The sequence below is a fragment of the Ascaphus truei genome, chromosome 1, assembly GCF_040206685.1.
Source record: "Ascaphus truei isolate aAscTru1 chromosome 1, aAscTru1.hap1, whole genome shotgun sequence".
NCBI classification, from domain to species: Eukaryota; Metazoa; Chordata; class Amphibia; order Anura; family Ascaphidae; genus Ascaphus; species Ascaphus truei.
Window position 1 is genome coordinate 351,595,715 of NC_134483.1, and position 26,038 is coordinate 351,621,752.

The 26,038-nt window shown below is 45.6% G+C and overlaps 1 protein-coding gene across 2 annotated transcripts in view; it reads left to right on the forward strand.

Annotated features, from left to right (window-relative positions):
• PPP3CA (protein phosphatase 3 catalytic subunit alpha) overlaps positions 1-26,038 on the forward strand; it is a 299,989-nt gene that overhangs the window by 205,339 nt on the left and 68,612 nt on the right. For both annotated transcript variants that reach the window (XM_075609145.1, XM_075609155.1), the window contains exon 6: positions 17,759-17,898. In XM_075609145.1, the coding sequence (XP_075465260.1) occupies positions 17,759-17,898 (140 nt within the window). The remainder of the gene's footprint in view (positions 1-17,758; positions 17,899-26,038) is intronic.

The window sequence follows — 26,038 nt, forward strand, 5'->3', positions numbered from 1 at the left end:
GCAAATGTATAGGTTTGTCGAACACTGTATATATGTATATATACACACACAATGATGTGATGCGTTTTGGTGTTCTTAGCTTGATTGGATTGTGTCTATTAATGTGCATATATACTTACCTTAGTATACACGACCACGGGAGCAGGAGGAAATCCTCTGAAGTCTGACATCTACATCAGCAATCACACATACCACTGTGCACCGGTAGGGCGCATACTGAGTATGGAATTCCCGAGATGCTAACACCACCTAGTGGCCAGACAATATAATGATTTACCTTGTAACCAGGAGTATTCAGTGTGTCTTATTATAAGAGACCTGTATACCCAATACACAGTACAGAGTTTTATACCATTTGATACTTGCATTATTCAGACAGACCCTTTTGTCAGTCTTATCTACATTGAAAGGAGGGACATTAGTCCATAAGATCCCACCAACACTAACAGGTTTTTAGGCACCACTGTTTATTCCATGTCGGTTTACGAACCTATGTCGCCGTAGTTTAGGAGCTTATATCTTATTAGATTGTGCGATTATTAAAACTATATTTTTATCTTCGTATTATTCACCACTTTAGAGCCTGAGTGCAATTCAGTCTGGGACATCTTTATTGGTTTGTGCTATAATCTTCTGTTCCAGCAATACACCCCTCCCCCCCCCCCTTTTATACTTTTGCACCTTCACACCAACCGAGGTTACTCCATACCCCTATCACCTCGTATATATGAACTAAAGGAAGAGCTAGTATTGTATTTTATGTCTTTATATAGCGCCATTAATGTACATAGCGCTTCACAGTAGTAATACACGTGGTAATCAAATAAATAACAGATAATATAAATAACAGATCATGGGAATAAGTGCTTTAGACATAAAAGTAACATTAAGGAAGAGGAGTCCCTGCCCCGAGGAGCTTACAGTCTAATTGGTAGGTAGGGAGAACGTACAGAGACAGTAGGAGGGAGTTCTGGTAAGTGCATCTGCAGGGGGCCAGGCTTTATGTAACGTGTTCAGAATATCCACAGTGCTATTCATATGCTTCTTTAAGCAAGTGTGTCTTAAGTTGGGTCTTAAAGGTGGATAGAGAGGGTGCTAGTCGGGTACTGAGGGGAAGGGCATTCCAGAGGTGCGGGGCAGTCAGTGAAAAAGGTTTAAGGCGGGAGAGGGCTTTAGATACAAAGGGGGTAGAAAGAAGACATCCTTGAGCAGAACGCAAGAGTCGGGATGGTGCATAGCGAGAAATTAGGGCTGAGATGTAAGGAGGGGCAGAAGAGTGTAAAGCTTTAAAAGAGAGGAGAAGAATGGAGTGTGAGATGCGGGATTTGATCGGAAGCCAGGAGAGGGATTTCATGAGGGGAGATGCTGAGACAGATCTAGGAAAGAGTAGAGTGATTCTGACAGCAGCGTTTAGGATAGATTGTAGGGGAGACAGGTGAGAGGCAGGAAGGCCGGACAGCAGGAGGTTACAGTAATCAAGACTGGAGAGAATAAGGGCCTGAGTCAGAGTTTTAGCAGTCGAGCAACAGAGGAAAGGACGTATCTTTGTTATATTGTGGAGGAAAAAGCTACAGATTTTAGAAATGTTTTGAATGTGAGGGGCGAATGTGAGAGAGGAGTCGAGTGTGACCCCTAGGCAGCGTGCTTGGGCTACTGGCTGAATGATCGTAGTTCCAACAGTATTTTGGAAGGAGGTAGTAGGGCCAGGTTTGGGAGGAAGTATGAGGAGCTCTGTTTTAGCCATGTTGAGTTTAAGGTGGCGGAGGGCCATCCAGGATGATATAGCAGAGAGACATTCAGAAACTTTGGTTTGTACAGCAGGTGTAAGGTCGGGTGTTGAAAATTGTATTTGTGTGTCGTCAGCATAGAGGTGATAATTAAACCCAGAAGATGTTATTAGGTCATCTAGAGAGAGAGTGCACAGAGAAAAGAGAAGAGGTCCCAGGACAGAGCCCTGGGGTACCCCCACAGAGAGATCAATAGAGGAGGAGGAGGTGTTAGCAGAAGAGACACTGAAAGTACGATGGGAGAGGTAGGATGAGATCCAGGATAGAGCTTTGTTCCGAATACCAAGAATATGGAGAATGTGAAGGAGAAGAGGGTGGTCCACGGTGTCAAATGCTGCAGAGAGGTCGAGTAATATGAGCAGAGTGTAATGACCTCTGTCTTTGGCAGCATGGAGGTCTTCAGTTATTTTAGTGAGGGCTGTTTCCGTGGAGTGAGCAGTGCGGAAGCCAGATTGTAGAGGGTCTAGGAGAGAATAGGTGTTGAGAAAATGTTAGTGCAGGAAAAAGCTTAGAAGTTTCCAAGTGCATAAAGTCATCAAAAATGGATGGAAATATGCAAAGAGAAAGATCGGCACCTACTAAGTTCCAGATAATGTATCACTTCAAGACAAAAATTAAAGATGAATGGGGAGAAAGCTCCTTGAGTTGATCTAGCCACCTCGCCTGGAGAATGACGGTCCTGTTACAAGATGCTGCATCCTTCAGGGATTTTGTGGATAAAAGGGTGGAGGACATACTGAAGTTTATAGTCATTGGTAGTCACCAGGGAGTGCCTTACTTGAATCAAGAAGATATGTTTTACAAAATTAAAGACTGATTTTCAGTCAGGCTTTTCAAGACCTTGGACCCCAAGCACCGTGCTATAACTGTGTTCAGCTGTATGTGATCAAAGTAATTTGGAGTGGAAACTTTCTTGCATCCATAGATATCCAAGATGTGCACGCCCCCCTCCCTCTTCCTTACCGTGGTTCCCGGCATCTGGGCATTGCCATGGCGACGCGTCTCCAGAAGCCGGCTTAACCACGGTAAGTATGGTTTACAGAGGCTTTCGCCGCTTCCCCGGCACTTCATTTAAGTGCCCTTGAGATGCGCGTGGGGCCTCTGTAAACGCTGCGCCCCCGCAGGAAATCTCGCGCCCCCAAGTTTGCGCACCACTGGTTTAGAGAAACAAGCAATAAAGCCTTATATTAATTTCACCTTTAAAACGGTCTCCATTGCATGCCTCTGCACACATCTCTTACATATGGTGTCAGAAGTTGGGATGAGAGGTGGCCCTTGAGACTGGAGACTGCCTGTGAAAATGTTTGTGCTTTTGTCTGCATAAGTTCCTGCAACAGTCTGAGTAACAAAACACGTGCAGAAGTGACCAGAATGAAAGGGCTACACATCCAGGGAGGAAAACTACACTGCACTGGAGAAAGCCACAGTTGGACTGGGAGGACTGCGATAGACGGTGACCCACACAAGGGACTGATGCTGTGACCGGAGTCTACCCCACCACTTGTGAAAAAAAAAATAACCCACGTGATTTTAAAATGGCCGCCCAGCTGAAGTCAAATACAGACTGCAAGAATAGGGAAGAAAATATGTTCCTGGTTTAAAGAGCCCAGCCACACTGAGCAGTGTCCCTTAAGGCCTTATTCGAATGATGAGGATGATCCTTACGTGGCCCCAGAAAAAAGGGCAACAGTCAGAGGAATATTTTTTTCAAGGAGCTGCAGCAGCAAGCAATGCGCTGTTGTCACAAGGAAGGTACAAAAGTTTTACTTGGCAAGGGCACATCCAGTATCACTGAGAAAGAATGTGTGCACAGTACTACTGATGTTTCAAAACATACCAAGTAAAGAAGACGAAAAAGTCTACAGACGGCTGGGAGAACTACAAAATCGGCAAGCAAAGTCTGCCCACCTGTAGGACTACCAGATGGGGTTCTAGCGAATACAGTGAAAACAGCTGCAATAGCGTCTCACGAGGTCAGGAAGAAAAATACACCTGATACCACCAAAATGGAGGACAAGATGCAGCGTTCGTGTAATGAACCCTACCCCACAGAAGAGTGGCCCTTTCGGTCTTATGAGGATAAGGATGAAGATATCTGTTATGGGGAACCTGAAACAAGACACACCCACAAAACACCCCTAGGATGGTGGAGGTGCCTAAACTCGGTATGCACCAAACAAACAGGTCTCTATGACCCCAAAAATTCCTGCCAGCTAATGCAATTACAAGAGAAGCATGGTGGATACTGTGAAACTGCTGAAGTTTCAAATCTAGAAGGAGACTCCATTACCCCTGATGGAACAGAGTCGACCAAAGCAAAAAGGCGGAACAAAAAAGAAAAGAGGTCCTCCAATTACCATGGAAGGATCAGACACGTCTGGAGATCCCGTGGAGGAAAAGGGTGGCGAGATGCTCTGCAGCCTAGAGGAAATTGCTTACACAGGGATAGGTGTTTATTGTTTTATGTATCTTTTTGTTTGCTGTATTGTTTAAATGAACAGGCAATAAAGTCTTATTTTAATTTCACCTTAAAAACGGTCTCCATTGCATATTTCTGCACACATATCTTACACGGCTATTTTTATTTTTTAAACCAACCTGAAGCACCTTTCAGGATATATAACTGTTTGCAAAATTACGTGTCTTGGAGGTTAAAATACATGTCTCTCCAGAGCCCAGTGCTTTTACCATGGAATCCTCAAAAGCTAGAGATTAGGAAAATTATAAATATTAACACTAGGAAAATATATATATTTAAAAAAAAAAAAAGAGCAGGATATGCTTAGGGGGGCAAGTTAGTAATTAGTAACATTATATAAATTAAATGCGTATAGGCTTCTGGAGTTGATATCTGCTTCAAATTCCACCCAACCTGTGCAGTCAAATCTGTCCTCTTTTTAAGATGCTGCTTTAACACCCTGCCTGGTTTAAAACCCTCAACTTGTTGCACACACTTTAATTACTGAATCTGAAATCTAGTGGATTTTTCCTGTGGGGAATATTTCCTTCATAAAATGTAGATTGCTGCAGTGCAGTACATAACAATTTTTTTTTTACTCTGGGGTTGAATGCTTAATTGCATATTTACTTGGAGTCATTAACTTTTTTTTTTCTGGAATGTGCTGTTAGTAATAAGTCTGTCCCTGGCAATTCTGAGCTCGGCCAATTTGCATATTTATCAACACATTATTTCATTGCAGAGTATTTCAGTTACAAAACCATGAATAATTTAAAAGCCCAAAATAAGTGTGGAAGTCTAGCTTACTGTTGCATATTTTATGATATGCATTTGAAGTTGAATCTGTGAACATATCTTTAATGAAAGTTTCCTTCTTTTTAATTGAACGTCAAGACTATGAAATATCACTTCATTCTTCTCAAATATTATTAGGCCTTGGGCTAAAATGTTGCTGCGTGTTGTTCAATTATTTATGTTTTATTCTGCTTCCTAGATGACTTGGAGTTTTCCATAGATCTATAAATCAAGATATCAAGTCAACTGCCGTTTATTTTTGTATGAACATTTTCCAAAAATTGTCACTACCCTGCTATCGCTATCTTCTTCTGCGTGTTGTAAATGTGGACATTAAATACTGTGCATTTAACACTATATTAGATTTAAACAGTGTTTTGCTAATGTTTATTTTTCATTCCCCAGCCAAACAAATCTGTAAGGTAGCAATCCCCTGGACTCGTTTTTCTTACCCACTATGTGTTTTAGCCGAATACAGTGAGGTCCATGTACTTACCCTTGCGGTTTTCAGCTGTGGGGACCCCCTGGTTCCCGAGATAGTTACCAGTGAAGTTACAGGTTGAAATCTTTTTTCCAGGGGAAACAAAATGGCTGCCAAACTATGACTCAATAAGAAGGCGCAATATCATTAGTTGTGGCATCCTATTGGCAGCGAATAAAAAAATCAGGAAGTAATACCTGTAACTTCACCAGTAAGTATCTCCAGAACGTATGGGCATGGGGGTCCCTGTAGCTGAAAATAGTTAAGTTCAGCTTCTGAGGACACCCAGTTCTAATCCTGTAGCTGGGGCTATATGGGGGATTGCTACTTCAAAAAATGCAATCCCGAGACTACCAGTATGACGCCAGAGGGTGAAGTCACATCCTCCTGAGCTCCTGCAGCCCCACTGCTCCTACAGAGATCAGCAGCTTAAACAACCAGAACAAATGATTTAATGCAGCAGATAAAAACTAGCTGAATGATCCTGTGAACAGCAAAAAGCAGGCAGACTTTGCTTGCTCCTATGAGGGGGAGATACATGTGTGGGCACTCTGCAGAGACATCAGGCTGAGTATAACCCTCACAGTTTCAATCCAGCTGAACAGAGGGGGGAAATCAGGAAAAGATCCACAGCAGGACAGTAACTTGAAAAGTAAGGAGAAGAATTTATATGGAGAAATTTCTCTCCAGGCAGACACAGATGCCTCCCAAATATCGGCAAAAGCAGGTGAGAGCTGGGAGAAAATCAGAGCACACCAAGTTTGCTTCCAAGCATATGGAGGAGCTGCATGCAGACCCAGAGGAATCAGAGGTGTCTCAAGAGGCAGAAACTCCCAGGGATTATGGTGAGTTAGCCAGGGCTGTAGCAAAAGTATTGATGCCTGCTTTAAATGAACATTATGAAAAATTGCAAAAATCCCTAGATGATCTTAAAGGGGAACTAAGCCTGCAAAACACCAGGATGGGGGAAGTTGAATCTAGAGTGGGGGTCCTAGAGGATGTATCCTCAGAAATGCAGCAAGACATTCAAACTCTTAAAAAAAAAAAAAAAAAAAAAAAATAAGACTTTAGAAGACATGGTGGAGAACCGGAAAACAGGTCACGCAGAAATAATATAAGATTAATAGGAGTCCCTGAAGAGGTGAAACCCTTTCAATTTCAGGATTTCTGCACAAAATGGCTGCCTGAATGTTTGGGACTACCACATGATCACACTAAAATCAAAGTGGAAAGGGCTTGTAGACTTGGTTAGGCAGAACCAGGAAGGTAGGCCACAAGCAGTACTGTAATCGCAAAGTTTCTGAACTTTAATGAAAAATCAACAATATTAAGAGCCTATAAGAATTCGGGTGGCCTTAATTATGAGGGAAAGAAGATCCTAATCTTTCAGGACTATTCTGCTGCCGTATCAAGTAATAGACGGGAGTTCAGTAAAGGTTGCAGTATGCTATATAAGCAAAATAAAACGTTTTCCCCTGGGATATCCTGCCACCTTAAGAGTCTTCATAAATGGAGGGGCCAACATATTTTCAGAAGTAGCAGAGCGCTTTATCCACCAACATGCTGCAGAACTGGAGGACAGGACCTCAGAAAGGAGACAGACATACAGCATAGAAGAAAATGGCGCAGCCAAGAAAAAAGGTTCCCCTGCAAGATCCCCGCACCGCCGAGATGGGCCAGGCTGCAAGGAAAGAAGCATTGCACTAATAAAGGGACTAATGTGATCTGGTTACAGAGAGATGGTACATGCATAAAATCATGTGGATGTTGGGAGGAAAAGGTGTTAATATAAGGATTGTTGCATTTAGTGATATTAAGTTGATAAAGTTCAAAAGCAATGGAGGGGTCATATTGGTAGGAGAACATTATAATATACGTATTTTTTTTTTCAATTCTCCAAAAATAAAAAAGTTGTTGTCTAATTGGTTAAATGTTACAAAAAAAAAGTGAAGAAAACCTGTTTTGAAAAATATAAATTAGAGGGGTGGGGTAAAAGGAGGAGGAAGCAGCGGTGAGCTGGGATGAGGCTAAAATGTCACTTCTGGAAAAAAGGAATGTCATTAATCTATATGTGTTATGAGTTATATATGTATTATTTGAACTGTTTTTCACTGGTCGGATTGTGATAGAGAAAAAGGAAACAACAGGCAATCACGGTAAATGAAGGTTCTTTAAGTCATTATATACATTATGTAAAGGCGTGCTAGACAATATCCGTTTAACAACTAACCAATGATGAGACTGGTTTCATGGAATGTTAAGGGTATTAAAGCTGCAGTTCAAGCTGCTGTTTTTATTTTTTTTAAATATATATATTTTTTCCCATTCATTATGTGCATCAATACAATCTGCACACTGGCAAGTGATTAGCTAAGCTGCAGCCCGATCTGTTCTGTAATCAATCGCTTACTCGGGTTATTTAATTCAGTTCCTGCACAGCATTTTGGGCAATGTAGTTCCTGGAATATGATTGACTGGGCAGTTACTAGATACAATTGGTGCACTGCTAGAGAGAGGGGAGTAGTGATTCTGATAAGCAAAACACTACCATATGAGCTTATATCAACTTGGAGTGACACAGAGGGAAGGGTGGTACAGTGTGTTCTCAAGATCAACAATATGGATATATGTATAATATAATAATTTATGGCCCGAATGAGCAGAGCTAACCTTTCTTCCAGAGTGTAACTGATAAATTGTTGAAAGAGGAGTTAACCTAATTGTGGGCGGTGATTTTAACGCTGTCAGTGATCCATTTTTAGATAACTCTTATCTTGATCAGAGAAAAGGAAAATCAAGATCTGCACAGAGAAGCATAAGGCTGATACAAGAAACATTGGGTTTGTTAGCCTGCTGGAGGCTATTTAACCCCACTGAGAGAGAATATACCTTTTTCTCTCACCCGCATAACTCTTTCTGAAGAATAGACTATATTCTAACAAGCGACCATATGATGGACAAGGTCTCCGCAGTGGTGATTGAAGATCTAATCATATCAGACCACGCACCAGTATGGTTGGAGATACATTTAGGATTTAGGGAACACAAAAATAGAATCTAGAGATTTCCATCTTATCTTCATAATAATGAGGATTACAAAGCTTTCCTCCTCAATAGCTAGTACTATTTCGAGGAAACAAACGCTATACACCACAATGAGGGGAAATTGTATTGGGAACCCGCTAAAGCAGTAATGAGGCAAGATTCTAACATACTGTACATGAATAAATGTAGGAAAGAAACAGAATACATTAAATCTAGCAAGGAACTGAACAGGGCGTTCTGTCACTTCAAACAAAATCCCATCTCAGAAAAAGGGACAAAACATGGAAGCAAAGAATGTATGCAAAATATTGCTACACAGAAAGGAACAAAAGAAATCTCCAATTTAGAAACCTTAACCTTTATAATTAAGGTAACAATGCGGGTAAATTATTAAAAAATCTAGTTGGAAAAGCTACACAGCCAAAACACATACTTAGGATGCATAAAGCTTCAGGTGAACAAACAGCTCCTGAAGAAATATGTACAGTGTTTAGGGAATTTTATCTAAAATGGTATGGTTCAGTGAAGAACATAAGAAAAATATTAGGAGCCCTTTATTTGACCAAATCAAATCCACAATATAATAGGAAAAATGTAATTATTTCGGTAGACGCAGAAAAAGCCTTTGATAATGTTAGATGGGAATTTTTATTTGATATACTTCAAAGAATGAGAATTTCGGGCATGTTTCTTAACAGGATTAGAACTATGTACTGTATGAGGGTCCAACGGCACGGATCATGGCAGCGGGAATAATCTCCCAGGAATTCAATTTATACAGCGGAACAAGGCAAGGGTGTCCCTTGTCGCCATTGCTGTTCAACATAGTAATGGAACCATTGGCTTTGTTCCTTAGGGACATGGCAGACGATAAAGGCATTGAAATAGGAAATAAGGAAGTGAAGTTGGCTCTTTTTGCAGATGACCATCTGATGTTTGTCTCTAATCCGGAAACAGTGATTAAAAAAAATATATGAGACACTTAAAGAATATGGAAATTTATGGGGTTTATAGTTAATGCCTCCAAAACTGAGATTCTAGTGCTGTCTCGCAAGAATAATGTTAGGTGGGAGGAAGACCTCCCTTTTAAAAAGACAAGACAGCCAATCAAATACTTGGGGATTAATATAGACCCCGACCTAGAGAATTTATATGCAAGCAATTTTAAATCAATACTAACCAAAGTGATTAAAGAGCTAGAAATATGGCAAGGCCTCCCATTGAACTTAGCGGATAGATGCCAACTCGTTAAGATAATCAGCTTCGCTAGGATGATACTGTATACCCATTGCAGATGCTGCCTATCCTGTTTCGCCATGCAGGCATAAATATGTTTAAGACATGGGAAACAAGGGAATAAAAAATATAGGGCAGCTAGTAGATACAGAACGAGACCACTTTATGTCATTTGAAGAGCTCAGAGTTGAGAAGGAATTCCCACAATCTCTCTACTTCCCCTACATGCAGATCATACATTACTGTAAGTCTAGAGAACTATAAGAAAGAGATATTAGAAAACAACATGTTTTGATAGCTACTTTAGGACTGAAAATAATATTACATATTCGATATCTGAATTATATGATTCGATCCGAGATAAAGACCATGGCAAGCAATTGCAAAAAGTGGCAGCCAAGTGGAACAAGGACTTCCCAGAAATAACTGAGATTGACTCTTTGCTGGTAGGATTGGGTTGAACCAGGAAAATAATATCAGAGACATGGAGGGAATTACAATTTAAATTACTACATAGAGCATATTATGCGTTTGATATCCAATGTAAACAGATAGAAAAGGATACAAATAAATGCCCGAAATGTCTGCTTATTAAAGCAGATCTAAAACACTGCCTATGGGAATGCCCATGTATATCTGATTTTTGGGACCAGGTTCTAATATATGTACATGACAAAAGTGGTAACTGTGAAGGAACCTCTATCAGTTTTTCTTGGGAACATGGAGGGATGAAAAGAAGTTAAATGGGGACCCAGGAATCCCAAGAATTGCTGAAATTCTACTCCTGGCAGCTAGAAAGTCAATAATGGTGCAATGGGGGAAGTATGACCCTCCAAACTTGGAAACGGTTAAAAACAATCTCACAGCTAATGACCTTAGTTAAAATGTAAACTGAGACCAATAAGAAACAAAGAAACCGAGATTTTTTTATTTTTTATTTTACAAAATGGGAACCCTTTATTGACTCCCTACAACAGTGAAAAAGGCCAAATATATCAGGCTTTCACACACACACACATCCTGGAGTCTCTTGCGGCAAATTGCACAAGGTCAGAGATGAGGTAAACAGAAGGAGAAAAGAACCAAGTTAAATGGGTATGTAACCCTTTTTGTGAACCGCCAGACCCACCCAATCCCACATTGGCCCCTCGTGGTCTAACCGGTCCCTTTCCCTGTAACACACCTGCTCTAAGGGACTACTGGTACTGCTTAACCTGTGTGGCTCCAGGAGATCTGAGCCTCCGCTAGCTGGGAGCCTGGGGAAAACCCTTACCCTTACTTGGTGCAGCGCCTCCACTTACCCAGGATCCCCCGTTAGGAAAGATAGCCCTGAGTAAGAAATACAATAACACTTATAGATAAAACAATACTAACACTTTACTTAAGAACACATATCACACATTACATAACATCACATACCAGATGCTCTACCCGCATCTCCTCAACCCAATGTCTGGTGTACCCCACCCAGTGTCCTGTGATCACCCCACACCCAATGTCTCGTAACTCCTACGGAGGTCGTGGGTGACTGCGCAGTCACTATTTAAGCTAGGGCCCAGTTGGTGCACTTAGAATATGGAAGATACCTTCCGAGCACTCCGATGCTCGGGACCGCAACACACTTTCTTCTAAAAGGGTCAGACGTCCGTCTGATCCTATTCCAGGTACTCTGCCGGTGGACCCCAACGAGGGTCCCACCGCTCCACGGGACTTCAACCGGATCACGGCAACACCAACAGCATGGGAACCGCAACAGCCGCTTCCTCCTATCACTAACTACTGGAGTGACAGCAACCCTAACCTAGGGCCTGTCCCTGAAGAAACCGCAACCTGGGATGGCTTGGGGAAAACTCCTAGGGCCTGTGGACAATAACCGCCCCCCCCTTCCCCTAGCTACCCAGTCTCAACTGTAACTGCTAATCCTAGCAGCCTAACACACCTGCAGCCAACATTCATCTTACACTGTCAGCCTGCAGGGATTCACACCGTTCACACACACTGCACGCACTGCGCCCAGCACATGCAGCGACACACACACAGGCAGCTGCAATCACACACAGCCACCTGGATCCCGTAGCAATCCACTGCTAGCACACCGTGCCTCTTTGACAGTGCCCACAGCACTCTCCGCTGTGGCACTGCCAAACTAGCACTTCCCACACTCAAGGGTCACCTCCCTAGCTAAGGCGTCCCTCCTCAGTTACCCCCTGCCCTTTACCCGGGAATTGGGGCCTGCCTGGGAATCTAGGGAGAACCCTTACCTGGTGCCGGAGCCACGCGCTCCCTGCACCCTTCCTACTCCTTCCTCTGCTCCTTCCTGACTGCCTGTTGCCAAGCCCGGGAAATGTATCTCTTTTCCCGGGCTGAGCTTCCTCCAGCCCTATTGGCCACTAGGGAGCACCTGACCTCTGCCTCCCTAAGCCTCCTGGGAATTGTAGTTCCCAGGGGCTGCCTAATGCATTGGGGCCGCGTGCGCGCTTCCCTCGCGCATGCGCGAACCCCTAATGGCCGCCTCACTCTCTCTACTGCCTTCCCTACTCTCGCGCGACCTCTCCCTATCCCTGGAGTCCCATCGCGCGCTTCCGCCCAACTGCGCATGCGCGAACTAACGCGCAATGGCGGCGCCCTCTGCCTAAGCCGCCCAGCCGGTGGCAACGCGATCGCGGCCTTAGCGACGGCCCGATCGCGTCCCCGGCAACCAGCCTGCACCGCTATGCCCCGCGCTGCTCCCTGCTCTGGCCCCCACCCTCGCGAAGTGCCGACGGGTCCGTCGCAGCCTCCGGCGGCACCCGCTACCGCACGGCACTCGCGGAGGGGGGCCAGAAAGTGAAAATATACCTCGGGGCTACATTCTCCCCTTCGCAGAATCCCAACGCCCTCGCTTGGGTAGCAACCACACAGAGATTTATATACTGAAAAATGCATAGTAAACCGTACATCATACATAAGCATTTTCCCGTCCGTACCCAACATCCCCGCATGGATACCCGAGGCCAGCTGAGTTTCAGATTGGAGTGCCCCTAACAGACTGGGTGAGGGTATCCCACCTTGACTCCTGTGAGTCTTTTGGAGCTCAAGACCTGTCCCTAGCAGAAACAAAATGTACAGGGTCCTGGGTATTGACCCTTTCCGGTTCCTCCGGTCTCGTCTCACGGGAGACAGGGAGGCTCAGTCTCTTTCCTCGATCCACCACATGGCGAACATAGCGCTCCATCGCGCACCTGGGAGAGGCCACAACTACCAGAGCGGTCTCAACAGAGTCTTTGTCCGCTCCAACAATCCCTTTAACGGTGACTTCGTCCGCGGACGGCACCACTTCTTCGGGTAGGCCCGGGTCTTGAGAAGGCCAAGCTGGGAGACTCCTCGTGCAGGAGTATGTGTCGCTCCGTTCCGCTACACCGGATACCTTCATGAGGTCGAGTTCATCCCACAATCCGCAGAGACCTTCTGGGGGAGACACCTCCACCAGGACGCGATGACGGGGTGAGCCCATCGCCCGGGTGACCCTACCTTTGGAGTCACCAGGCTCCATGATCAACGGGGAGCTCACACCCGACACCCCTGGGGCAGTCAACTTACCCCGGTCGGTATCGGCAGGTACTGATCCCACGCCTGGGACCGCTGGTACCTCGTTGATAGGCCGGACTGGCCGTTGCAGGGCACACGGGCCCACATCATGGTCTGGATCAGTTGAGGCGGTTGCCTCGGTGACCTCACTGGAGTGGTCCGCCGGCAGGCGCATCACCACGCTCGGTGGGTCGCTAGAATCATCACACATAGGCGGGGGTACAAGCACCTTACCCTGGCCTTCCGGAATCTGGGGTTCTGGTCTCGGTGGTTCCTGCTCGGGAACCGGGTCTGGAACCGACATCTGGGGTTCCGACGTCTGGAGCTCCGCCTTCAGCGGCTTCGCCTCAGCGTCTGGCAAGTTCACTTGGGCACACGGGCCCTCCACCACCTCCATCGCTGAAGTGGACAATTCAGGAGCGGCTTCACCCACCTCGGTAGCACCATCAGGCGCCTCTTCCTCCGCAGGTTCCGCCATCAGAAGTTCCTGCTCCTCCATTTGCACGTCCCCTTTGAGAGGGTCTGCCACAGTGGTCTGGACACACGGGTCCCCGGAGGCCTCTGGAATCAAAACAAACTGAGGACAAGTATCAATTACTTCAGGAGCGAGGTCCGGCTCCTCCTCTTCTTCATCGGCTGGTTCCGCCGCCTGGGGCAGGATAGGCTGTAGGAACCAGGCCCCGCAGCAATCACATTGAGGCCCCCACGCCAGGGCCTCCCTAGGACAGTCACAATTTGGCATAAAACACTGGATACCCAGTTCTCCATCCAGCTCGATGTCCTTGAAGTCGAGTGGTAACTGCGACAGGACTGCTCCCGAGGCACAGGCTTTTTGCAGGCAGGGACACGCCAGCACAACTTCATCTATTCCTGGCGCTCGCCAGGACACACACACACTGCGGTGTAACCCCTGGCAGTCTATTTCTTCCTCAGGGGAAGGACACTCCATTTCTACAACAGTGTCCCCTCCCACTGGCCGTTCGGTAGGCTGCGGCAGTTTGGGTTGCAGGGTTGGTACCCTGCAGCAGCCACATATACGCCCCCAAGCCAACTTACAAGACGAGCAGTCACCTTGGTTACAAAAACAGTCTAGGTACCCCTCCTCGTTCACGTCTTCCAATCGCATTTTTACCATGCACGCCAAAGTTTTAAGGTCCATACTACCCCGGATGCTCAAGAATTGTATCGTACATGGACACAACAAAAAGGACACGCTCCCAGCCCTGGTCTGCCAGGATCCATACGACGGCGAGCAATTTTCTCTGTGTCCAGTACTCTCTTTCAGGGAGTGGTGCGAGCTCTGTACTGAGTCACTCACAGTGTGGGGGCGGGGCTCGGGTTTTCCCGCCAGTCCTGGATGACTGTTGGCAACATTTTCCCGCGCGGCCGGGAACTTAGCATGTGGCTTCCTCCGCCTTGAGGGCTTCCCCATGGCGGGACAAAAGTAGGACACAAATTTAGAAAAACATGTACAGGGCACCCCAGGTCTGATATCTCAGCAGTGCCTCCAAATGTAACCCTTTTTGTGAACCGCCAGACCCACCCAATCCCACATTGGCCCCTCGTGGTCTAACCGGTCCCTTTCCCTGTAACACACCTGCTCTAAGGGACTACTGGTACTGCTTAACCTGTGTGGCTCCAGGAGATCTGAGCCTCCGCTAGCTGGGAGCCTGGGGAAAACCCTTACCCTTACTTGGTGCAGCGCCTCCACTTACCCAGGATCCCCCGTTAGGAAAGATAGCCCTGAGTAAGAAATACAATAACACTTATAGATAAAACAATACTAACACTTTACTTAAGAACACATATCACACATTACATAACATCACATACCAGATGCTCTACCCGCATCTCCTCAACCCAATGTCTGGTGTACCCCACCCAGTGTCCTGTGATCACCCCACACCCAATGTCTCGTAACTCCTACGGAGGTCGTGGGTGACTGCGCAGTCACTATTTAAGCTAGGGCCCAGTTGGTGCACTTAGAATATGGAAGATACCTTCCGAGCACTCCGATGCTCGGGACCGCAACACACTTTCTTCTAAAAGGGTCAGACGTCCGTCTGATCCTATTCCAGGTACTCTGCCGGTGGACCCCAACGAGGGTCCCACCGCTCCACGGGACTTCAACCGGATCACGGCAACACCAACAGCATGGGAACCGCAACAGCCGCTTCCTCCTATCACTAACTACTGGAGTGACAGCAACCCTAACCTAGGGCCTGTCCCTGAAGAAACCGCAACCTGGGATGGCTTGGGGAAAACTCCTAGGGCCTGTGGACAATAACCGCCCCCCCCTTCCCCTAGCTACCCAGTCTCAACTGTAACTGCTAATCCTAGCAGCCTAACACACCTGCAGCCAACATTCAGCTTACACTGTCAGCCTGCAGGGATTCACACCGTTCACACACACTGCACGCACTGCGCCCAGCACATGCAGCGACACACACACAGGCAGCTGCAATCACACACAGCCACCTGGATCCCGTAGCAATCCACTGCTAGCACACCGTGCCTCTTTGACAGTGCCCACAGCACTCTCCGCTGTGGCACTGCCAAACTAGCACTTCCCACACTCAAGGGTCACCTCCCTAGCTAAGGCGTCCCTCCTCAGTTACCCCCTGCCCTTTACCCGGGAATTGGGGCCTGCCTGGGAATCTAGGGAGAACCCTTACCTGGTGCCGGAGCCACGCGCTCCCTGCACCCTTCCTACTCCTTCCTCTGCTCCTTCCTGACTGCCTGTTGCCAAGCCCGGGAAATGTATCTCTTTTCCCGGGCTGAGCTTCCTCCAGCCCTATTGGCCACTAGGGAGCACCTGACCTCTGCCTCCCTAAGCCTCCTGGGAATTGTAGTTCCCAGGGGCTGCCTAATGCATTGGGGCCGCGTGCGCGCTTCCCTCGCGCATGCGCGAACCCCTAATGGCCGCCTCACTCTCTCTACTGCCTTCCCTACTCTCGCGCGACCTCTCCCTATCCCTGGAGTGCCATCGCGCGCTTCCGCCCAACTGCGCATGCGCGAACTAACGCGCAATGGCGGCGCCCTCTGCCTAAGCCGCCCAGCCGGTGGCAACGCGATCGCGGCCTTAGCGACGGCCCGATCGCGTCCCCGGCAACCAGCCTGCACCGCTATGCCCCGCGCTGCTCCCTGCTCTGGCCCCCACCCTCGCGAAGTGCCGACGGGTCCGTCGCAGCCTCCGGCGGCACCCGCTACCGCACGGCACTCGCGGAAAATATACCTCGGGGCTACAGGTATAAAGACAAGAGAACAGTATATCCGAATCTAACGTCTGTAATGTGTGTCTGACTTAAGTTATGTTTTGTACATTCTGAGTTAATTATTTAATTTTTAAATTGTGTATTTTTGAGTTAAGTTTGAGCATCTTATTTATACCTTTTTACTTATATATTTTTTTCTTTTAAGTATAATTGAAACATGGAAAATTGTAAAGATGTGTTGAAATCTGTCATGTTTACCAGCAATATTAGAAAATCAATAAAAGAACAATGAGAAATGGGGAGAAAAAATGCAATACCCCTGCTGTCTGGTGTAGAATAAATTGTCTAGAATAAGATAGGAGCCAATAATGATTAGGCAAACCTGGAATTCTGGGAGGGGAAATGCACTTCGCCCACCTGACCATCCTTACAGCTAAACTTGCTTAAGTCCGTAGATTTAAATTTTTTATTAACTAACTAATTTGATTAGCTGAAAGGTAACAATGGGTGGGTAGTTGGTGGGTGGTAGTCAAGGATAGTTGCTAGTCACTGAAAAGTAAAACGGCCACAAAGCTAAACTGTTCAAAAAAGTTTTCTCGCTGCTCATATGTTGGTCCCACGGTGGAACTAGGACACACATACTGTTCACTTCACTCCAAATTTGTCCAGGTTCGCTTTCATCTAGATCCCCTGTTGCTACCTTAGCAGTACAGTGCTAAAGCAGTGTTCCAGCTTTGTAGGTAATGGCGTGCTGCCGTCTTGTTAATTCAAGTAGAATATATGCACATAGACAAAGAAGCGCACAAAACCAAAGACACTATATAAAAAGAGAAACATTTCATAAAATGTATATATGCCCAGAGTGAAAATCAAGACCCGTGTGGGATTCCTAACGGGTATCGATCTCATTGTTGGAGTTTTTTTTGTGTGCTGTTTTTTCTGTGTGCATTTATTGTACAAAAAAAGAAAAACTAACCTATTTTTTAAAAATAAAACTTTTTTGCTTTTAAGGATGCTTTGTTTCAGGAAGCCAATTAGATTAGGCAGTAAACCATTTTTTAAGCCAAATGGAACTGTCCTTTTTAAATATTTTTCTGTTCCACATTGCAGATCTGTATTGTACATTTTTAGTACCTACATGTATATAACTTCTGTATTTACTTGCTTTTCGCAGTTAGATCGGTTTAAAGAGCCCCCTGCATATGGACCGATGTGTGATATTTTGTGGTCCGATCCGCTGGAAGACTTTGGAAATGAGAAAAGTCAGGAACATTTCACTCACAATACAGTTCGAGGATGCTCATATTTTTACAGGTAAGTAATATTACAGCTGCTTATTTACCTTGCTTAGAAGAAATCTATGTCCAAAGAAACGTGCTTTCGTGTCATCGTAAAAAAAGATTCATCAGAAATGCTACGAGGCAAAATGTTTTTAATTTCCTTATTTCGCTGCATAAATCTGTTTTTGTTTTCTCTGGATATTTTGTTCTTGTGTAGAACAGTCATAAAACAATATGTATGATAGCTTTTTATTTATAATGCATTTAACTAATGAATGAATGTCCTCACAAGACTAGGTTATGTAGTTGTTTCATTAGCATAAAGATTACAGAGGAAAAGTAGCATACTGTAGCTTTTACATGAAATAATCAGTGTAATTCTGGCCTGATTACCAATAATATTCATCCACATACTGTATTTATTAAACACATATAAGACCACTCACATAGCTGGAAATAAGATGAAAGGTGCACTGAATTGTGTACCTTGTATATACACTACATGTCATCAACAATAGATATAATATACTGTATCATGCATGCACTCAACTCAAGATATGTTCTCAACACTTTGGTCACTTGTAGTCCTTATGGTTTCATTTTTCTTGTGTAAATCTATCATGGGGACCGAAACATTAGCAACTATTGAATGACTATTTCCTGTATATCATGAAGGCATGCATGATACATTGTCACTATTTTTCAGCCAGATATCAGTACATGACCCTTGCAAGCGGATCACATGATCTGATATTTTTCGTGACCATGTGAAATTGTGAAGGCTACTAAGAAATGCACCACAACTTGTAAAGGAGCATGGTATATTTCAAACACACACTAACAATTACAGTACCACTTCTCGATTACAACTAGGGATGGGCATGTTGTTTGCATGAGTTCGCAAACCAGGGTAAATTTGCAAGTAAAGCATCACGAGGCATTAAAAAGTCCACGTACATAAATAGGGCACATAAACCATTTTGCTTGTGGAGTTGATAGTGTTAATACACAATAGCCGAACATGTGGGCCATAGTAACGTCCAGAGGGTGTGATTAGGACAAGTATGAAAAGAACCATGTACTGTAGTATTTTTTATAAATATATAAAAATTTGATAAATGTAATCAATTGTACTCACCAGAGTAAGCATCCATACCAACCAGTGTCAATTATTACCATGGGCATATGACTTGAGCTCTTTCTAAGTCCACTTAACTTTGGGAGATTTAGATGAACAGGCAAGATAATGAAACCATTTATAGTGTAATACTTTTATAAGTCACTATTAGTTACATTAGCATCAGGTCTTGATAGCTTGCATGAATTATGGTTAATACGGGTGTTATCATTGCTGGTATTTAACACTTGCTCTGCCCCTTGCATAACATCACATGTATCAACATCTGACGTTCCAGACCTCTGCTGAAAATCTTTCCCGGTCTCTTTCCTCTAACAGGCGATCACGCAGCTTTTAATTTTATTTTAAAAACACAGTTTTGAGGTAGGGGGTCTCCGGAGCTGAACTGCATTCATTTCAGGTCCGGGGATCCTCTGCTTCCCGAGTTACAGGCCTCTGGGTAAATTATGAGGAGGATTTAAGGAGGAGATGAGCAGATAATGTTTTGGGAGAAAGTGAAATTATTCTAGGAGTCAAATTTTGGATTTATTGCAGGGGAGAAGGTTTTGTCTGGGAGGCCTGTTAGTGTTATGTTACAATAATCCAGAGTGGAGAGGATAAGGGCATGCATTAGAGTTTTAAAAGTACAGTAGATTGACAGAGGAAAGGGTGGATCTTGGCAATGTTAGAGGAAGAAGCGACAAATGTTGTGCATGCTGTAAATGTGAATGGAAAAGGGAAGGGAAGAGACAAATGCCAGTCCTAGGCAATGTGCTTCGATGACAGGATAGATCATAGTATCGTTTTCTGTGATGGAAAATGGGGTGTTCAGCCAGATTTAGGGGGAAATAACAGCAGCTCAAATTTAGACATATTAAGTTTAAGGCAGCGGAGCGCCATCCACGAGGATAGAGCCAGGAGGCAATCCGAGACTTGGGACTGGGTTCCAGGAGTGAGGGTGGGGTGGATAGATATTATTGTATTACAATTTCCTGTCTTGTCTCTTTGTAAAGCACTGAGTACACTGTGGGTGCTATATAAATAAAGATGTACAGTACATACATACATCCCATCCTAATAAAACAATGGCATCTACAGTAAAACCATTCACAAGGAGTCTGCACTCCACAATACAACTCCCTCATTTCTAGAAAGGGAACCATACCCACAGAGAACCGATCAGAACAGAAAGATAGAGTAGTACTACACCTAAGACAAAAAGAAGGGAAGACGAACAAAACGAGAGAAGAGAGGATGGAATTAAGCCTGCAAAAAGGTTGCCTTTACTAATGTAACGGGTATTCCCCCCCCCCAATCGCAGATCTGATGTGGGTGCAAGGAACATACGGTGTTACCATAGGTGTGGTGCATTACCTGTTGGCTCGCAGGAGGGCTGAGCTTCCGCCACGGGGAACCTGGGGCAATTATACTAGGGGTAACCACTTACTCAATTCAGCGCCTCCACCTGCGATGGCTCCCACCGTAGGGGGAGTGGTTCCTCTCAGGACAATACAATAATCACATGCACGGGAATATATATATTAACGAGTGACTTTACTAACAAGCAATATAACATATCACGCAATACCTTTATATAACCTGTGTCCCTCTCTAGAGGAGACACCTACGGCGTCGCGCAGGACGCTTCCCCAACATCAGGTGATCCCACCCAGTGTCCCGAGAATCCCACCCAATGTCCCGCACTCTTGGAGAGAACGTGGGTGACTGCGCAGTCACAGTTACACTAAGGGGCCCGTTGGTGCACTTATGACTGTATGGTACCTGCCGAGCACTCCGGTACTCGGATCAGCAACTGGCTTCGCAAAGGGTCAGACGTGTGATGAATCCGTCTGATCCTCCAACCGAACTCCTTTGTACGCAGACCGCCAGGGCGGTCTCCCTCTGGAATAGTCTCTGCGGACCCCAACGTGGGTCCGAACCGCTTTACAGGAACCGCAGCGTCCGCTGAGTCCCTAACTAACACTTGGTACTAACGTGACAGGAACCCTAACCTAGGGCCTGTCCCTGTGGTACCGCAACCTAAAGTGGCTTTGGGGAAAACTCCTAGAGGCCTACTGGGGTTAATAACCTGCCCCACTCCCCTAACTAACCCCAGCCTTGACTGTACTTACTAAGACCTAACGAGTCCCAGCGCCTACAGCAGCAAGCTGTAGCTCACTGGATGCTGCAGCCAACGTGCTGCGCAACAAGGTGCCTGCCTGTCAGACCTCACAGCACTAACAGCCGTGACTCTGACAAGGCAGCACTCTACACTAAGGGCAGCGTCCCTATCTTGGGCCTCCCTAAGCATTTACCCACTAAACTAGTGGGGAGTTGGGGCCTACCTGGGGTGTAGGTACCTATATGGGGCAGGAGCTGCACTCGCTCCCCGCACCCTTCCTTCCCTCACTGCTCCCTGACTCCAACTCTCTGTAACCTTTCTTTCCCAGCTCCCACTAATGTAAGTGGCAGGGTCCCTAACCTGAGGGCTGTCCCTGGCAACACTCACCTTACTGGGGAGCTGAGCTATCTCGGGCCCTGGGGGTGCTGGCCTAGTACAGGGAGTCCCTGACTCCTGTACCCTACCTCCTTCCCTGGGCTGCTCCGGTCTCTGACTGCCCAACGTGCTGCAACTGACAAAAACCCTGTCTGCACACAACATTGTTGCAACTCTGCAGCATGAGAATCTGCCAGCTCTATTGGCTTCAATGCTGCCTGTGACCAGGGTGAAAGTGCAGTCCCCAGAGGCTGCTGGGAATTGTAGTCCTTGCACAGCTCTTTCCTATGGGGACCGCGTGCACGATCTTTACTGCGCATGTGCGACGCTGTAATGGCCGCCGCTACGCTTAACTGCGCCTGCGCAACCTCCCAGAGCTCCGGCACACTGGCGATGGCCACCGCTACCCTGGCCAACCTCTGCGCATTGCGCGAACCTCGCACCACAACCAAGATGGCGGTGCCCGCCGGGAGAAGTCGCCGTCCCCTTCCCCCACTGCCACAGGGGTAAGGCAGGGGGCAAAGGAAGATCAGGGGAACCGGGGGTGACCCCCTTACACTAATAATTATAATACAAAAATACAAGCCCAATCCAAGCCTTGAAATTGCTAATCAAAGGAAGTATGTATGTACTCCCATTTAAAAATCCATCCACACGAGTTATATAATACTGTAGGTGTATTCACTGACACCTGTCATAAATATATAAATGAATTATCTCACTAAAAAAAAGAACAGGTCTCAAAAAATTTACAGAAATAAAGAAATCACTATTGAACTTGCAGATAGAGGAGGGAGGATAGTGATTTTAGATATCACAATATTTTAATAAAGCATTTTGATTACAGTAGGAGGAGAGCACATATTGAATTTGCGAAGATTCCACAGAATATATATTTTTTTAAAAATGGCATGATTTATTTTTATTTATTTATTTATAAAATGTTTTACCAGGAAGTAATACATTGAGTTACCTCTCGTTTTCAAGTATGTCCTGGGAATAGAGTTAAGATGGCAAATAATACATGGTCACAATACATAGTTACATAAGTGAGCAGGTATACATTATATGCATATATGTATGTGTATGTATATATATATATATATATATATATATATATATATATATATATATATATATATATACAGCTAAACCCCGTTATAACGCGGTCCTCGGGGTCCACCCCGAGACCACCGCGTTAGTAACGGGGTCGCGCTAATTTAAAAAAAAAATGGCCGCCGCATGAGCGCATATTCATCCCGCGGGACAGGAGATGGGAGCGGGGATGTCCCTCTGGTCCCCGCTTCCCCCGGTCACCGCAGGACAGGAGATGGGAGCGGGGATGCCCCTCCGGTCCCCGCTTCCCCCTGTCACCGCGGGATGGGAGGGGGGATGCCCCTCCGGTCCCCGCTTCAGGAGGAGCAGAGGGAACTGGCAGGGAACATCCACACCTCACGAGCCGCACGGCGCATGCGCATGCGCACGGCGAACGTGAGGGGTGCCTAAAGTGATCGCTGTCGGGATGTGCTGCTTTGGAGACAGGTAAGCACAGTCTCCGGAAGACCGCTAACCCCCCCCCCCTCCCCCGCCGCAGCACAGGGCCCTCGCGCAGCAGTACAGGGCCCGCCGTAGCGCAGGGTCGTCCTGCCACTCAGCCGCAGCGCAGGGCCCCGCCACCCCCCCACAGCATAATGACGTCCCACCCCCCGCCCCGGGCCGTAACACCAGCCTAGAGGGGAGGGGGACACACCGGACGCTCGGACACCCTTTCCCCTGGCTGTGAGGGGGTTAATGTTGAAGAGGCACCACAGAGGTTGGGTTACCTTGCTGTGTGTGTGTGTGAGCTGTGTGCAGTGTGTGTCAGTGTGAGCAATGAGCAGTGTGTCAGTGTGTGCAGTGTGAGCAATGAGCAGTGTCTGTGCAGTGTGTGTCAGTGTGAGCAGTGTGTGTGCAGTGTGAGCAGTGTGTGTGCAGTGTGTGTCAGTGTGAGCAGTGTGTGTGCAGTGTGCAGTGTGTGTGCAGTGTGCAGTGTGTGTCAGTGTGAGCAGTGTGCAGTGTGTGTCAGTGTGAGCAATGAGCAGTGTGTGTGCAGTGTGAGCAATGAGCAGTGTGTGTGCAGTGTGTGCAGTGTGTGCAGTGTGTGCAGTGTGTGCAGTGTGTGCAGTGTGTGCAGTGTGTGCAGTAAAAAAAAAATTACATTTTTTTTTTTTTTTTTTTTAAACGGGAGCCACGGGAAAACCGCGTTATAACCGAATCGCGATATAGCGAGGCGCGTTATAACGGGGTTTAGCTGTATATAGTATTAATGTTGGTTCTGATCTGGAGCTCAGTCATTGGAAGCTTTAAGAATTTAGTCTTGGTCTGTTTGTTTTGGGAAATTCATTTTTCAAGTCTCAAAAAGTCAGATTGAAGTATGTGTTCAAAGTCGGAGAGGCTATGGCTGTGTGCATATAGGATTGTGTCATTTGCATAAATGTGTATTGAAGCTCCCTTTTAGCTGTAGTAAGATTATTGATGAACACTGAGAAGAGTTGGGGCCCCAGAACAGAGCCTTGCGGGACACCACAGGTGATATCCAAGGGGTTGGAGTTAGAGCCTGATGAGGGATAAAACAAAATAATTGGCACTAGAGAAGAATGTAATTGTGTATTAATTAAACAACCCAGACTTCTAGTATTCTATTTTTTACCAAAAACGTATAAGTATTTAGAGAACCCCCAAGAAAATCTCATAGGGGCATATTTTCAAATTTCTGAGATTGTTGTTCCATGCCATCAGACCTAGAAACCCATTGAAGTGAATTGGGCTTCTGTGTCAGATCGCACGGAGCAGCAATCTCGGAATTTTGAGAATATGCCCCATAGCGTCTGGGATTAAATTCCTGACTTAAAATCTTTCACAATACATAGAGTTTCATCTCTACAAATACGTTTAGAGATTTCAAATCTTGCTAGATGAATACAACTCAAGTATTCTATTCCATAAAATGGTTACCAAAATACACTATAGTCATTTTTGATGTTGCCACCCTTTACACCTGTATTAAACCTGAACAAAGGATCTGATTTATTTTGCACCAGAATTATTTCTGCTTCGAAGAACAATTTTATATTACGCTGACATAGCGATGGGTAACGGCTTTGCATCGCGCTATGTGAATCTCTTTATACAGGAATGGGAAGATTGCTACATTTGGAGTAATAACTCCTTTGTGCGCAAACCTTGTGCTCTGGAGCTGCTATATAGACTATATCCTATTCGTATGGAAAGGTGATAACCCATCTCTAAAATGTATTAATGATATTTATCTTATTGGGATTAACATGACTTTCTCATTTAGGAGTAATATGGAAAATAGCTGAAGCGCTCAAATGCAGGTATATCTCAAAATGATAATAAGCCAGACCACTGTACCAGGGTACTAACAATTGATATAGTACCTATTGTGTCATATAATGGGTACTATCCTCCTGAAGACAGGTGGTGTGTGGTGCAACCCACTCACCATATGTCTCATTTGCAGGTTCCCCTGAAAAATATGCATTTAGGAGTAACCAAGAAAAAGAGAATTTTAGATTTAGAAATATATAATATATACTGTATACATTGAGACTAAAACATACAATTTATTTATTTATAAAAATGTTTTACCAGGAAGTAATACATTGAGAGTTAGAGTTACCTCTTGTTTTCAAGTATGTCCTGGGCACAGAGTTATAAAAATACTTTGTTACATTAAGAGAACAGTGTTAAACAGTCAATTCACAGGCTGTCTTCAGAACTGGCAATGGAGCGCTAGCCATGCCCCCGGTGGTTCAGCCAATGAGGGCGAACCTGCCGGGTGATGCCATGGCCGTGCCCCGCCATATGCCAGGAGGCAGGGAGCTTGCTGCATGCGCCTCCCCCCATCCCCAACCCCCCTCCTTGACCCTGGCGTCAAATGACGCAGTGGGGTCACGTGACATCATGTTGCCATGGCAATGCGATGTCACGTGACCCCGCAGTGTCATTTGACGCCGGTTACCATTAATGGGAGCTGCGCTGTGATCAGCTGTGACAGATGATGAAAAGGAAGGATTAGGTTTATCGAGCGGGATTTTGGTTTTGCCATCAGATAATACAAAACCGCCAGCAGTATGGAATAGTTAATGCAGCATTTCATGCATGATGTCTCCCCTCGCTCTGAAGGTGGATATGCTGAATTGTAAAGTCATTTTAAATATGACTACATAGTGAAGCAGCTTGCGGAACATGACACCTCAAATTACTGCTGTCCCTTAGTATTTACAGTTGCTGGTCCACTACTGCCTTTGCATGTGCCCTGTATACTGCTCATTCATACCCATAATGCCCTCTTCCCTGCCACTTATTTCCCTCCTGTAATGCCTTCTACCCTGCCACTTATATCCCTCCTATAATGCCCTCTATCCTGCCATGTATTGCCCTCCTATAATGCCTTCTCTCTAGCCACTACATGCTCCCTAGCCCTCCACGGTCCTCCATTAGTGGTTATATAATCACTCTGCGTGCTCTTTGGAGCATCAGATCTGAAGTAAACCT